This window comes from Manis pentadactyla, chromosome 3, assembly GCF_030020395.1.
Source record: "Manis pentadactyla isolate mManPen7 chromosome 3, mManPen7.hap1, whole genome shotgun sequence".
Taxonomy (NCBI): domain Eukaryota; kingdom Metazoa; phylum Chordata; class Mammalia; order Pholidota; family Manidae; genus Manis; species Manis pentadactyla.
This window is the reverse complement of record NC_080021.1, coordinates 36649030-36663577: the sequence shown is the minus strand read 5'-3', so window position 1 is coordinate 36663577 and position 14548 is coordinate 36649030. Positions and strand designations below refer to the sequence as shown.

The following is a 14548-nucleotide window of genomic DNA, read 5'->3' as shown; positions in this document are numbered from 1 at the left end:
CAGCATGACATACACAGAAAGAGCAGGATGGAGGATCTGAGGGGTCTTTTTCCTACTTCATGTCTCAGCTTTTTCAGGCTCCTCTGCCGGGTCCTCTTCCCCTCCACTTCTGAAGGTCAGCAGCTCCAGGGATCCTTTCTTCTCTGCCTCCACAGTCTCCCTAGTGGCCTCAGACTTACGGTTGTCAATGTCTGTGCCATGATACCCAAATTTTATGTCCAGCCCTGATTTTCCCAATCTCTAGACTCCCCTATCCAAGTGGCGAACTGAGAACATCACAGGGAGGTGTGAGCAACTCAAACAGAATGAGAACATCAGCACCACAAACTGTAGCTGAATCAGAAGGCAAATTTCAGCCCTGAGATCAGGGACCGCTGACCTTTTATACCTGTATCCCCAGTGCCTAGAATAGTGCTTGGTGCTCAAGAGATGTTTGTTAAACAAAGGAAGGTTTCTGACTGTAGGATTCCTCAGAACTTTCTACGTGACATTGGTCAATAGAATCATCTGAGAGCAGCACCATCTACAATTCTTTGTCAGCTTTCCCAAGTTGCACCTCAAGACCCAAGAGCCCCAAGAACACACCGCTGCAGGGCTCATCTGGGTTGGGGCATCTTTTCCCCCCAGGAAATCACAATTAGATGCACTCACCCCACCAGCAGGTCTTCCCATCTTGATGATGTGATGATGTCACAAGTAAAATGGCTTGAGGGTAAAAACACGAGTCTATCGTCAGTGATGTGTGACTTAGAGAGACAGCACCTTACCAACTAGGGTGCTGGTGGTTTACTTTGGTAGGTGAGAGTTCATTTTAAGTTCACAGTGTTTTAATGATGACTGTCATTGTGATGAGATAATAGGAAGACAAAAATGAGAATTATAACACAATATATGCAGTGCTGTGAACAAATTTAATTGTAATAGTCTTCACACTTGTATAATTGCAGAAATGCTCTTTGGTTAGCTGATCAGGGGAAAGAGGAAGCTTTAAGTTGATAGAAAATTTAACTGTGTTGTCTGCAGAGAGTGGGGTACTGGGATGCTAGATTTTCTGAGACTAGCAAGACCCACAGAGAAGAATCCTAGACCCCGAAGGAGATACCGATTATAGTTACCATGCTGCCCAGGGAGGCTAAGATACTAAAATACCAACGAAGACAACAGATGTCTCTAACACCAAACAGCAGACACTGGCCCAGCACTAAGCAGTCCACATGAACAGCAACTCCCTGAGAATGAAATCCACGGGTGGCTGGTGAACAGAGGCACTGAGCTCACACTGAGCTAGGCTCCCCAGGGACAGTGAGTCACTAGGACGCGAGGACTAGGTTCAGTAGAGGCGATCTGTAACAGTGAAAACCTGCATTTCAATAATGTTTTATTTTAAAGTTCACCAAATATTTCCATTTAATCCTCCAAATACCCTGTAAGCTGTTTCTTATGGACACTGGGGCAAAGATGGGCCCTCTCATTTCAGGGCTGGCTCCTCTGGTAAGTCTGCCAGTCTGGAGGAACTGAACTCCATGTGCAGGAGGGGAACTGGAGTGGCAGTGTCTGGAGGATGGGGGGGGGGTGGCTATGTGTTTGAGTAGGAATTAAACTGTAATTAATATACTGCAGAGGTAGAATGAAAGGGATTGGCTTTGCAGGTAGAAAAATCAGGGTTTGAACTCTGGTGCTTCTACTTAGTAACTATGTAACCTCCATAAGCCTCAATCTCTTACTTTATAAAATAGGAATACCACTACTTATCTCAGAGGGTTGTTGTAAGGCTTAAACTATGCCTGGTACATAATTGGTCATCAATAAATATTTGCTGAATGAATGCTGAATGGTCAGACATAAAGCAAGAACAGTGAGTATCTAGAAAGCCCCTGTGTACTGTGGTGTGTGGCAAATGTTGACAGCCAGCCCTACCTCCCCTTCTCCCTCCATCCCAGAAGCCCTGATCTGCAGCATGTGCCTATTTCTGTGGTGTAAATACTTCCACCCTGAGTGATATCAAGCTATCTGAGTGACATCATTGAATGAGGAGCTTGGAAGAGATAATACAAGTTTCTGTCATGAGCCAAAATGAGTTGATTCCAACATACATATCACCTTTTATAATTGTTAACAATCAATGCGAGAAAATTAGGATTATATGGCAGTTAAAGACATGTCTTATTTTTTTTTGAACTACCACATTGACAAAAACATTGGCAAGCTATTATTTCAGAAATGGAGAACACCCATTTCAGAGACCAGCTAAGCCATCCACTCAATTTTACTTTATCTGAAGGGCAAATTATGCTTATAGTTGCAAAGTTACAACCTACTTAAAAAGCTTTGGAAGCAGTATTCTGAAACTGTGTATTACTCCATGATGCTATTCCTGTTTCTCTTTTATAAAATGCAATGTTTATTTTCCAGAATACATTGGGTGGTTTATAAATGAAAAAAAAAAAAAAAAAGAAAAGATGACTCAAAGAATGTCTGTACTTACAATTTTGGGTGAAAATTTTAACACTCAAAACACACAAAATTTCTAGAATAATCCATTTGAGTTTAAAAAGCTATAGTTTTTGGTTAAGAATTGACACTATGTAATTTCACTTTGTTCTTCCAGGATGCTCTTGAACATCTAAGTTGCTATTACTTTTTTTCTTCTTTTATTTCTCATTCCTGCATCCCTTATAACTCTTCCTTATATAAAATTAAAATCCCCTTATAGCTCTTCTTTATATAAAATCTTCCTTATATAGCTCTTCTTTATATATAAAACTAGAATATGTATTTTATTATGTTATATTTATCAAATAAAGTTTGATGTCTTATTTTCTGATTTAATTTTTTTTCCTTAAGGATCAGCTGCTTAAATGTTAAAATGAATAAAGTAACAATTTCCCAAAGCTATCCAATTGCATTAAAATGTCATTTCTTTCCTTTGAATTTCCTCACAATATACAGTAACAATGATAGCTTCCTGGCATGATACTGGTAAGCTTTATTAAGTAATAAAATCAAGGACAAGAATCAAGCCCATAGATAACCCCACTATTGGAATGAGTCGGGGATAATCTTCTGGGTAAATTGATGTAAATTTCCTTCTAGGCTCTGCAACTATAGTTTTTGTTCCTTCCATTTTCAACTAATTCATTTATTAAATACCTACTATGTACCAAGCCCTGGGCATGAAAATATAAGATGCTGTCCTCCAGGAACTATAACATTCCAGCCAGGAGACCAGCCGAGTTCTGGAGCTGGCAAAGGCTGATAGTCTCTATAATCTGTGCTTCAGGAGCCAATAATGGTAAAGGATTAATTTTCTTGCAAAGGATGAGAGGTGAGCAGGAGAAATGGTATTGGTCATTCTTACTTGCTTTCAAACTCTTACCCTCACTCACAAAAAAGTCTGAATATTTTAAATGAAAACCAAAGCAAGAGCCCTAATAACCTCATGTGAATTTAAATCAAGGATTCCTAAAACTCTTTTCTTAACCCTAAATTGATAGTTTTCTTCTATAAAATTATCTTTGCCTAATGGAAAATAAAAACATTTGAAATGCCTCCAGATGATCCTCACACCTCATTTTCCCCATTTTATTTGGTACTTTTTTCACATCAACTTTTCTTAAGTAATGAACTTCCCCTTGCTTTGAATTTCACAATCATTTTCTGCTCCTTTCTTGCCCTGCAGAGCTCCCATGATACCGGGGGAATCAGAAAGGCCTTGTCACAAATCTTGGCTCTTACTGTTTTGTCTTGTTAGTGGGTTTCAGCCTTGGGCAAGTTCACTCTTAGTTTGGTGAGACCGAAAAATGACAATGGAACGCTCTTGGGTTGAAAGAGTTATACCCAACTTTATTCCCACAGTGGCAGGTCAAGTGCTAGAATCCCGCCCACTCAGAGCAAGTCTGCATGCAGCAAGCCGGTCTGCCTCTTGGCCTCTCCACCCCTGCAGGGTGGAGTCTCTCTCTCTGTTTCAGTCTGTTTCCGTGGAGCTGCCACTACTCCAGTCTCTGCTCTCCTGCAGCTGTGCAGCACAGAACACTGGGCAGAGCTCTTTATACAGAGTCAATAATAACGTATTGCCCACATGTGTGCAGTGAGCTAGCTGACCAGGGTTAGGGGGTAATCCTGGCCACAGGAACTTCCATTTTCTCTACATATGTTTACTTACTGCTCAGCCCTAGGCAAATTATTAATCTTGCTGAGATTCAGCTTTCTGTTCTGTAAATAGGGGATGATAATATCTACCACATGGCCTGTTGTGCAGATTAAAAAGAAATAATAAGTATAAACCACCTAGCACAGTGCCTGGCAGAGAGTAAGTGCTCACAACAACATATGGTAATAATGATAACTATTACTTATTGTTGTTTCAAGAGCAATAATGCACTGGAATGCCTACAAAATTGACAATATCAGAAGAAATTCTATGAAACTAAACTCATGAAATTGACAGTGAACTCTTAAAAAAGGAAGTCGACATTAATTTTGCCAGCAAACATAATATGATAATTTAAACAGGAGAGTTGATGAAGCCAGTCACTTGGCGGTCTCCGCTGCTTCAAACATCCCTACAAGAGGAAGACTTATTCTACCCGGTGTTCCCAGTTAGTCTGGCGACACTGCTGGTGAGCAACTGGGACTGATCACCCAGCCCACTGCTGACTCTGTCCACTGATGGCCTAAGACTGCCCCTTGCTGTTCATCCCTTAGATTACTCCTATTGCTTCATGGGTGAACCAGTTGCCATCAGCGCCTCCAATCCTGAGTAGTTTTTTTGAGAGACTATTATTTTCCAAACCTAGTGCTGAGTAATTTGTCTCCCATTAACTCACTTAATGCAATCTTTATGATTTACAGCATTGTTTAGTTTTTGGAGTCAGATCACCAGAGTTGATGTTTCGGCCCTGCCCTATACTAGCTGTGTGACTTGGATAAGTTTATTTTTTGAAGCTTCTGAATCTTTCAAATGGAGGAAATAATACTTCCTTCCCTCAGAGGGGTGTTGTTACAGTGACAGAACCTTCACACCATGCCTTGCATTCAGGAAGCATCAGGAAATGTCAGTATTACCCTTGTCTATAGCATCAGTACGCAGAAACACATAGGATTCTTATAGTTACTGCCTACCTGTCATCTGTCAGTGTCAGCATCTACAAATTAGTCCCCAGCAAAATGAATCATACCCTTGGACATTTTGACTGAAATACAATATATAAAGAATTGTAGCATCGTGAGAGTTTAAAGCGTGCTAGAGCATTCACTTACTTAAAGCATTAGGAAGTATTTTTTTTTTAAATGGATGAATCTTGGGTATGAATCTCTGGTAATTCACAAGTAAAATTTTTTCACAAGATGTTAGAAGAGAAATCAAACAGATTACAAGACCCAAATAAAATGAATCAAAAAACAGCCAGAGAACTTTGGAAAAGAAAAGCATATTTTAAAATGGAAAGAAGAGAGAGAAGCCTTAGAACTAACTCAGGGGTTGCACACTTGAATGTCTACGTGGCAGGGAAGGAGCATTAATGAGCGAAGCCTGCCGGTGAGAATCAGCAAGGCGGCCACTGCAGGGCCTGTCCATCCAGCTCTGGCCTATTCTCCCCATGGAGCACTGAGGGCACGGGTCTGTGCCCTCCCAAGTCCAGCAATTTAGATGATTTTAATATAAAATTTTCTGACATGTTAGTGTATTTAATGAAGTGAAATTTAAAATTGTTTTAATTTTCAGTTTTGTGAAAATTAAATTTCACAAGCCTAAGATACATTGAGAAAATATCCGTTTTATAATAACAGAGCTGTTACAAAGACTAAGGGGAACTTTATTATAGATTTGATCATCAAAAGAGGAAAGCAAAGAGGCAAAACAAGCACTTATTCACCTCCTACTATGTTTTTTATATTTTAAACTCTCATCGGAGCCTTACCATGTGCTAAGGAGGAAATGCTGCTGACATTTTCTAGATGAGGTAATTGAGCTCACGGGGGAGAGAGAAACTTGCTTTTGACCACAGAGCTAGGAAATGGGAGGGCAAGGTAGAATTCATATTTAGATCTGCCTGACCCCAAAACTCCACCATTGCTCTGGTGGTCATTAGAATACACCTTCAGACATTCAACTAAAGGGCACATAATTTTCCAAGGGGCCACTTCTGACTTCTGAACTCTATCCTCACGTTTGCATGGAGGCCAGCCTCCCATGGCTGCTCCCAGGCAATGACAGCCCACCCATGTCACTGGCTGACAGAAGACTTGGCTCGAGGGCTGCCCAAAGGCCTCGCTCAGCCCACCTTAGACTGTAGGTAGACCAGGATGCTTCCACCCCTTTTTCTCTCTCTCTCTCTCCTTCACTGGGGTCAGACATGAATTTCAGTCTGAGGGCTCTCCCAGCCTTTCCTGGCTTCCTCCCATTTTCTCTCATAGGTGTTGCCCCTAATAAATGCATCACAACTTTATCCCTCTTGGAGTCTGCTTCTCAGAGAACCCCTACTAATGCAATTGTCAGCCTGCTCCCAGAAGCCTTGAATTTGCAGGAGAAAACCTGACTTGGTCCATCAGGAAACCCTGAAGACACCAATAGGCAAGGGAAAATGCATCCATCCAGTGAATCTTTCTTTGAAAACTGGCATTTGTCTGGAACCTTTCCTATCAATGTTGACATTCCAGGAATGTACTAAACTGACTGTATGTGACAAGAACACCAACAATGTCCAGGAGCCATTGAAGGGTCCAGCTGGTGGTACCAGCCCATGTTGGCACAACTCACCTGGTCCCGCTGCTTGATCCGCTTGTAAATATATTCAGCGAATGGTTTACGAGGAATAAACTTCCCATCTCCTGCTGAGACATTGAAAACTCCAGCTTCGTACACCACTTTGCCTCTGGAAATAGTCACAAGCGGCACCCCATGGCAAACCATGCCCTCAAAGATGTTGAAGTTGACAGCCTGATGATGAGTTTTTGCTGAAATAGTCCTGTTTGTAAAAACAAAGAAGCTCCAGCTCATCACAAGCTCATCTGACAAAGATAAAATATTCAAAGAATGACTTAGAAGAAAATTTAGAAACTCTATTAAGCCATAGCTTCATCTCTGGAACAAATGACTTTACAAATAGAATATAGCATTAACATTTCATTACGAAGTAATTACATTTTCTGACAGAAAAACCTAACAGATCACTCTTTATGGTGATTAATGAGGACAGAGCACAGGGAAAGATGGCATTGTCTCTCACGCATACATTTTTTAACTGTTTTTATTTATGTGTTTAAAGAACAAATATTAATTGTAGAGCATTTCCCACAGAGATGAGTCTCATGTATACACTGACCCAATCCCCAGCTCTGCAGAATTTTACTGTTTTTGCAGATGCAGGTGAGAATCCCTCAGTTCCCACCCCCAATTCCATTCCTGTCCCTCCCTTCCCACATGCAATCGCTAGTTAGTAGTTATCCAATAGAATTTGGTAGTTTTCAAGGAAAATTGTATCTTGAATTTCTTTCCCTTGTTGGTGGCAAAAGTGGAAATTTGAGGATAATAAATATAATAAAATACGTTAGCATATAATCTCTTAGCATATTCTATGTCATGCATTTGCATACTCATCATCACTCAGTAGTTGATTAATGCTTTCTGTCTTCCAGAACATGACTGATGACTTCCAGGCTGGATATTTGGAAATGTTGGATGTCTCCTTTCCCTATATCTCATTAAGTGGAAAAGGGGGTGGAGGGACTCTGGCATCAGTGAATAATATGAGCATAATCTGAATTCTCATAGAAGTTTCTACAAACCCTCTCAGGAAAGGATTGAAGAGAAGTACTTTGCTAAAAACCCCTAGACTGTTTCAAAGGAAGAGTAAGCAAAGCTCCCCCAACCCTCATCTGGAAGGGCAGAGTTGGGAGACACCGCTTTGGGAACTGCCATCCTGGCAGTGAATGAGATGATGCTGGCCTGGTCCTTGGCCCCAGAATCCTACACCCAACTACTCCTACTTGATTTTTACTTCTAACATATATCTAAACAGAATTCATGATTTTCAGTGGCTACCACAAACCACTCACTCAAGTTTGCTCCACCCTGAGTTTCTCATCTGGGCAAACGATACCACCATTGGCCTTTCCGCACCCCTCAAGCCATTATCAAGCCTATTAATTCTGCCTCCAAAACTATAAGCCCTAAATCTGCCCACTTCTCTCCCTCTCCATTGCTCCCACCCAAGTAGGTCTCTCATCTGGATGACCTAAGGCCTCTTGCTGGCGTCTTTGTCTCCACTCTTACCCTCCCCCACAACCCTCACCACTCTCCACAAAGCTGCGCCAGTGGTTTTCGAAAAATGAAAATCAGATCATGTCAGTTTCCTACTTGAAATTCCCAATAGCTCCAGTCAGCTCCCCAAGAGCCAAGTAACTGTGTAAAGAAGCACAAGGGATAAGAAGAATCTGTTCCTTGTAAGAAATATCACCATGGAAAAGATGAAGAGGGGCCTCCTGTATGTCAGGCAGATACCTTAAACATCTTACTTCACCTTTATAACACCTCTTCAAGGCACAGTATTGTCTACACTATATAGGCAAACAAATTGGAATTTAAAAAGGTTAAATAATTTGTCAAAGACATATGAATAGTTTGAGGAAACTGGGATCTTTTTATATTTTTAAAATTAATATCAATAAAAAATTACCTTTTTGGTGTATGGTTCTATGAATTTGACACATATGCAAAGTTTGTTATCCTCACAACAACTGGGACACAAACAGTTCCATCAGCCCCCAAACTCCTCCTATCCCTTCATAGCCACACTCTCTTCCCACCCAATAGATTCTGGAAACCTGTGATCTATTCTCTATCACTGGATCTTTCTCTTTCCAAGAATGTCATATAAATGGAATCCTACAGTATGTAATCTTTTGAGACTGACTTCTTCCCTTCAAGGTAACTATTTTGAGATTTATCCAAGTTGTGTTTATCAGTAGTTCACTCCATTTTAATTATTGAGTGATATTCCATTGTAGACATACACCACAGAGTGGAGTGTGTATCCATTCACCTAGTCATCTACTGAAGGACATTTGGGTTGTTTCCAGTTTTTGATGATAATGAACAGAGCTGTTATAAACTTTCATGTACTTGTTTTGTGTGATTGCATCTGCACTGTAAATATCCAGGAGTGGAATCAATGGGTCAGATGGCCAGTGTATGCTACAATGAAAAAAGCTTTCAGTCGCTTTAGGATCCAACTTGCTGATATAAGGACAAGTTTAAAAGATCACTAATGGGTAGGAAGTAGGTATAAGTATTGTACACATAATTTCAAACACTAAGGAGGAGAGAGGGATGCTGATCAAATAGTAAGTAATGTCTTCAAAGTAGGAAAATGAATAAAATATTTAAAGGGTTACTAAGCACAGAAATGAGTTATGATAAGTTATGAGTGGGGGATGAAAGACACAAACTCAAAGAAATCTAGAGAATAATACAGAGGTGCCTCATGTTAAAGTGACTTTTTATGACCATCTGATCTCTCTGTGGTACTTCCAGACTCTGGGCTGCTGCTTGCCTATATATCACAATTATACTGATGGCAGATACTCTTGAACTTACATTGTAAAATATTACATAAGCATGTCTGGACTAATGCATTAGTAAGGCTGCTATACAGAGAAAGTAAAATGCATAAAAATTCATGCTGAAATGGTTACTGAAGTACAAGAATGGGAGAGAGAATGGGAAAGCCCTAAATCATAAAACTTCATTTTTCTTAATGAGAAGTTAAGAATTACTGATGCTCCTAGGAAAATAATAACAGAAGAAATATACTCTATATACAAAGATTGTCATTATGGTATTGCCTGAACTGTTGAAAAACTGAAACATAACAATTTTCTAATGACTGTTCCATGGAATATTGGGCACTATAAAAGACTGGAATTAAGACTACATTGGGGAAACAAAGAAAACAATAATTATATAGTATTAAATGGAAAAAAGTTATAGAAAATATGTACACTATATCTACAAAGAAAATACATATGCATGTGGGCAAATATAAAAGGAAATATACAAAGTAAAGTGTTTTTGTGTGCTAAGAAAGAAGGAATATGCAAAAAAATTATGAAAGCAAAATGGCTATGACAGCAAAATATCAAATCAGGTTTCTCTATCTCAGCCAAACAAAGGTCATTACCTGGACATTTCTCAGCCTTGGGGTTAGCAAGAGAAAGAAGACAATTAGGCAACATCTGAGTGATTCTTTATAATAAGGCATTATGTAAATGAGGTCAGATTAACTCAAAATGTAAATTCTAGGCATTATCACCAGCCACAAAAAGAATGTGCTTCTGCTTTCACATTGGAAGGTGTCTGACAGGGTGTCATTCCTCACCCGACTTTTTCCTTCCAGTCGGAGCTGCAATTCTCCAAGTCTTTAGCAGCTTTCTCACTTCTGAATCTTCACACGCATGATTCCCTTTACCCAGAATGCCCTCCTCATGCACAAATCTGCCCCTCTCCCTTCCCTAACTAAGGTTCTGCTGGAGAATCTTGTCCCGTGTCAATTACATCTCGATAAAGCTGGAAGAAAAAAGAAAAAAAAGGTACCCTGGTCCCTAGAAGCCGACCCTGATGACCCAGGGCAAAGCCTAGGCAAAACTGAGCATCTTTTCTCCGTGGCCTTACCATTATCTGAATTGTGATTGTAATCATCGTGTGGTAAGTCCCTCTTTTCCTACTTGGTACTCACTTTAACACAGAGACCAACCCCAAAGTTCGGTTGTGTAATTAACAGTTCTGGTGAGCTGTAGAAGTTCCTTAGTAATAAATAAATAAAATAAAATTGTTATGATTATCATTCTTAGTTACAGCTTATCAAGTTATATGAAATGCTTATTCATCAATACCTAGCAATATTTAGCAATACCAATATTACCAGCACTAATAAGTACTCAACTAAGCAGTATTATTAGGTAGAAAGATACACATGAACAGTCGGGAAAGGAGAAGATAAGGTTCAAGGAGAAAAGTGCCCAGTTAAGGAGTCCCACCTGAAGACAACAAAGGCTTTGCCTATCGGGACAGGCCAAACAGGTCCCAACCAGATCACAATGCAGGAGCAATCGAACAAAACTAAGAACTGCCCAAACCACCCCTCATCATAATCTCCTTAAAACTGTGGTCTTACCAGTCCCACAACAACTGCCAACTACTCTCCACGCTTTTCTGTGTGCATTTTGAGAAAAGACAGGCACACCAAAAGGAATGGGAATATAACTAGAACTGCCAATCAAATGACCTCACCCTGTCAATCAAGGAGGCACCTCCTGGCTAGGACTTGATTAATAGACCCTCCCCTAAAAGTTTGGGGCCTTTGTCTACCTTGACTCTGATTCACTTTTCCCTTGGAGTGTATGAAAATGAAACTTTCACTGTTTTGCTATTGTGTCTCTGCCTTTCAATTATTTGTTTTGGTGGGGTTAAGAATGGAGGAGAACAAACATGATCTTAACATATTTGATGCCATGACTTGGATTGCTACTCCTGCCATTAGGTGTGCTAAATAAAGCCTCCTGCAGCTTTAGGTCTCAACAGGGTCTCTTGACTGAATTCCTACCTTCAAGAAGACAGGAATTCCACAATCCACTGCCCAGTAACAGTATTATCCCATGTCCCTGACAAGGCTGAAATAGAGCTAAGTATAAATTTGCCCTAGAATCACAAAGTTTGATATTGAACGAGCCTCTGAGAGGCTGGAATCACTTCCAGTTTTTGAGAATATGTAGTTTATCTGTAACCCTGCCAAGAGTTTTAAAATGTGTGCATTTTCAATATTTGATTGCTTTAAACAAATACAGAATGCAATACTATCATAAGATTAATAAAATTATTACACAATGTACTTAAAATCTACTCATTACTAATGCAGTATGGAAGATTTGGTCCATTAATGGAATGAACACAAGCTCAAACAACTGCCTTTATAAGGACACCTGCTGTTCCTTTGAAAATGCTTCCTCCAGGGTAGAGGGCTTCTGTTTGAAGGCAGAAGCCAGGAATATGCCTTCCCAGCCTCTTTTGCAACTGGGGCCCAGTCATGGGACCTGGCCTCCTCCAAAATGGTGCCCTGGCAACAGACTTTACATGGCAAGCTAATGACTCCAGGAGCAGGTACAAGAATCCATGTTGGTGAGGAGGGAGATGGATAAATCTTGCTTTTAGTGCCACCTGTGACAGAGGTGTGCAGTACGGTCCAAGTTTCACCTCAGTGAAGCAGTCCATGGTAACTGTTCCCAGGGCAGCACAGGAGCTGTTTCCTGTGGAAGGCCTGGAGCACTGGTCCTGGCTGCAGAGCCTCTCAGCCTGGTCCTCTGGCCCTCCTGGAGACTCTCTGAGCTACCCAGTGACCTTTAATACACTCCCCTTTTGTTAAGTACCTAGGGTAGATTTCCCTTGGTTGCAGCTAAGAATCCTGCCTGATACATCTTTTTCTTTTAATAATTGCAGTGTATTTCTGAGACTTTTAGAAAAATATCCTTTTGCAATAATCCCAAAAGTATACATTTGAGGCACTTCTTGAGCATGCAGACTGAGCTCAGCTGCCATCCAGTTCTCATCCCTATGATAGGCTCTGGACAGAGATGAGCATTAAGCACTTCCCATCCAAGACCATGCAGGATACACGAGCAGACCCATCCTTCTCAGAACTTTATGGAAAATATTGAAACATCCCATAGGTTTTCACACATTGCTCAAAGGGGCTCCCTTGGATACAGCACAAGTCCAGGTGTGAAGGCCAAAGTCAGGCTCACATAATGTCTCCATGCAGAGCTGGTGGGTTTCATGTCATCGGTGAGCTGGCAGTGCTTTGATACCTGGAGACCACCTTAGAAGAAAGCTAGTACACACATGCCCAGGCTCTGACTAAAAGGGAGATCCAGTCAATGGACTAACATGTCATCACAAGCTTCAGAGACACTGTGAGATAAACTGGAGCAGGTGTCATGGAGCTTGCAGTGTATTACAGACCTTAAGGGGGTTGCATACACGAGCCCATCCTGAGAAATGCAGGGTACAAGCACTGGGATTTTATCCCTTAACACCCACTCTCCCTTCCTCTGGTGTTGGCACTCTAATTCTTCTTTTGGAAACTTCATTCCCCTATTGGAGATAATTTGGCAAGATGATTAGGCATGGTGCCCTGTTCTTCCTAACCAAGAGATGGGCAATTGCATTCTGTTTTTCAGGAATTTGAGTCTGGTAGAGTGCAAAGATATTAAAAGAGATTGGAGGGTGCATCCCTCAACATAGAGCAGCTCCTGTGCCATGCTACTGAGAGCCGGCCTGGGCTGTGCCCTCGCAAAGCCTGGCGCATTGACTGTCATTTGGTCTGTGAGCTCCCCATGGCCTTCCCGCAGTGTGTCTGTGCTTAAGTGAAGGCGAGGTCTTTACTATGGTTTGCAGCCAAAGACCCTGACTGATAAAGACCTTACCTTCGCAGAGTAATTCCCTCAGTGAAGAGTCCATGGATGTCTCTGAGGCAGGGTTCAAAAAGGTTCTGACTGAAAAAGAACTTAGCAGCTGTTTTCACCCAGACCTGTCTGCAGAACAGTTGCAAATATGGGGACATGCTCTGATTCCATTTGTAAGCAAAACCTAGGGGCAAGGTACATCATAAAATGTTTTTCAAATTTAACAATATGCACATCAGCTCAGGAGAGCAGCAGTTATGAGAAATACTTTCTCTCTAATTACTGATTGAATGTCTAGGCTATTGGCCTGTCCCTGCGGTGACAGGAAGGAGAGGAATAATTAATGCCTCGTCTGGTAAGTGAGGCCAGGGCTTCCCAGCCATTAACTCTTCATTAGCAGACTCACAGGAAGGGCATTCTCAGTGGTCATTCTGCCCCAACGGAAAAGCTGCTCTTTGTCAAGCTGCCTTTAATCCTTTATCCCACTGCATGCCTCTCTGCAGAGGGGTGTCAAGGTTGTCTTATTGAATCCCAATTATACACATCTCCAAGGCTCAAGCTGACAGGGAAGCAAGAGCCCTAAAGATAACATTAAGCTATTTTCCAACTTAGTCAGTAACTTTGATATCACTCACATCACAGCTGCAGAAAAACATTCAGTCCCTTTGCAAATAGCTTTCTATGCAAGAGCCTGAGCTCTTATAGATGGGAAAATCACGGAAGCAAAGCCTGCAGGAGTCTGCACCACCCCCCGTGTGCATTCAGAGAGAACACTGTGGCAAGGAAGGGAATTTCTCAGAGCACCTGTGGGTCTTTCTGACCCCAGAGAAATGACTTGTTTAGGTATTTTGTTATATTTTCCCCAACTCAGTCACTTTGTCTGTGGTGCAGATGGATACTTACCATGTTGCCATGAGAACAAAAAAAGAGTTAAAAGGATCAAGCCAGGTCTATTAATGGCTTCTTTAAATCTATACCTCATCATATCTCTGCATTGTATTATATAATATCGTGTGTCTGCACCAAGAATAATCATCATTAAATCTTCCCAATAGTGCTATGAGGTAGGCACTATTTTTACTCCTATGCAAAA

The 14548-nt window shown here is 41.0% G+C and overlaps 1 protein-coding gene across 7 annotated transcripts in view; it reads right to left on the bottom strand.

The window, feature by feature from the left end:
- Nucleotides 1-14548, bottom strand: part of DPYS (dihydropyrimidinase) — a 133354-nt gene that overhangs the window by 36171 nt on the left and 82635 nt on the right. For 6 of the 7 annotated variants that reach the window (XR_005022895.2, XM_057497832.1, XM_036876487.2 and 3 more), the window contains exon 8: nt 6758-6965. Coding sequence is in view for 6 of the 7 variants with exons in the window: in XM_057497832.1 (XP_057353815.1) it covers nt 6758-6965 (208 nt within the window). In the remaining variant the exon portion in view is untranslated. Of the gene's footprint in view, nt 1-675; nt 706-6757; nt 6966-14548 lie in introns of those variants that run through there. The other variant, XM_036876489.2, reaches the window with a different exon arrangement.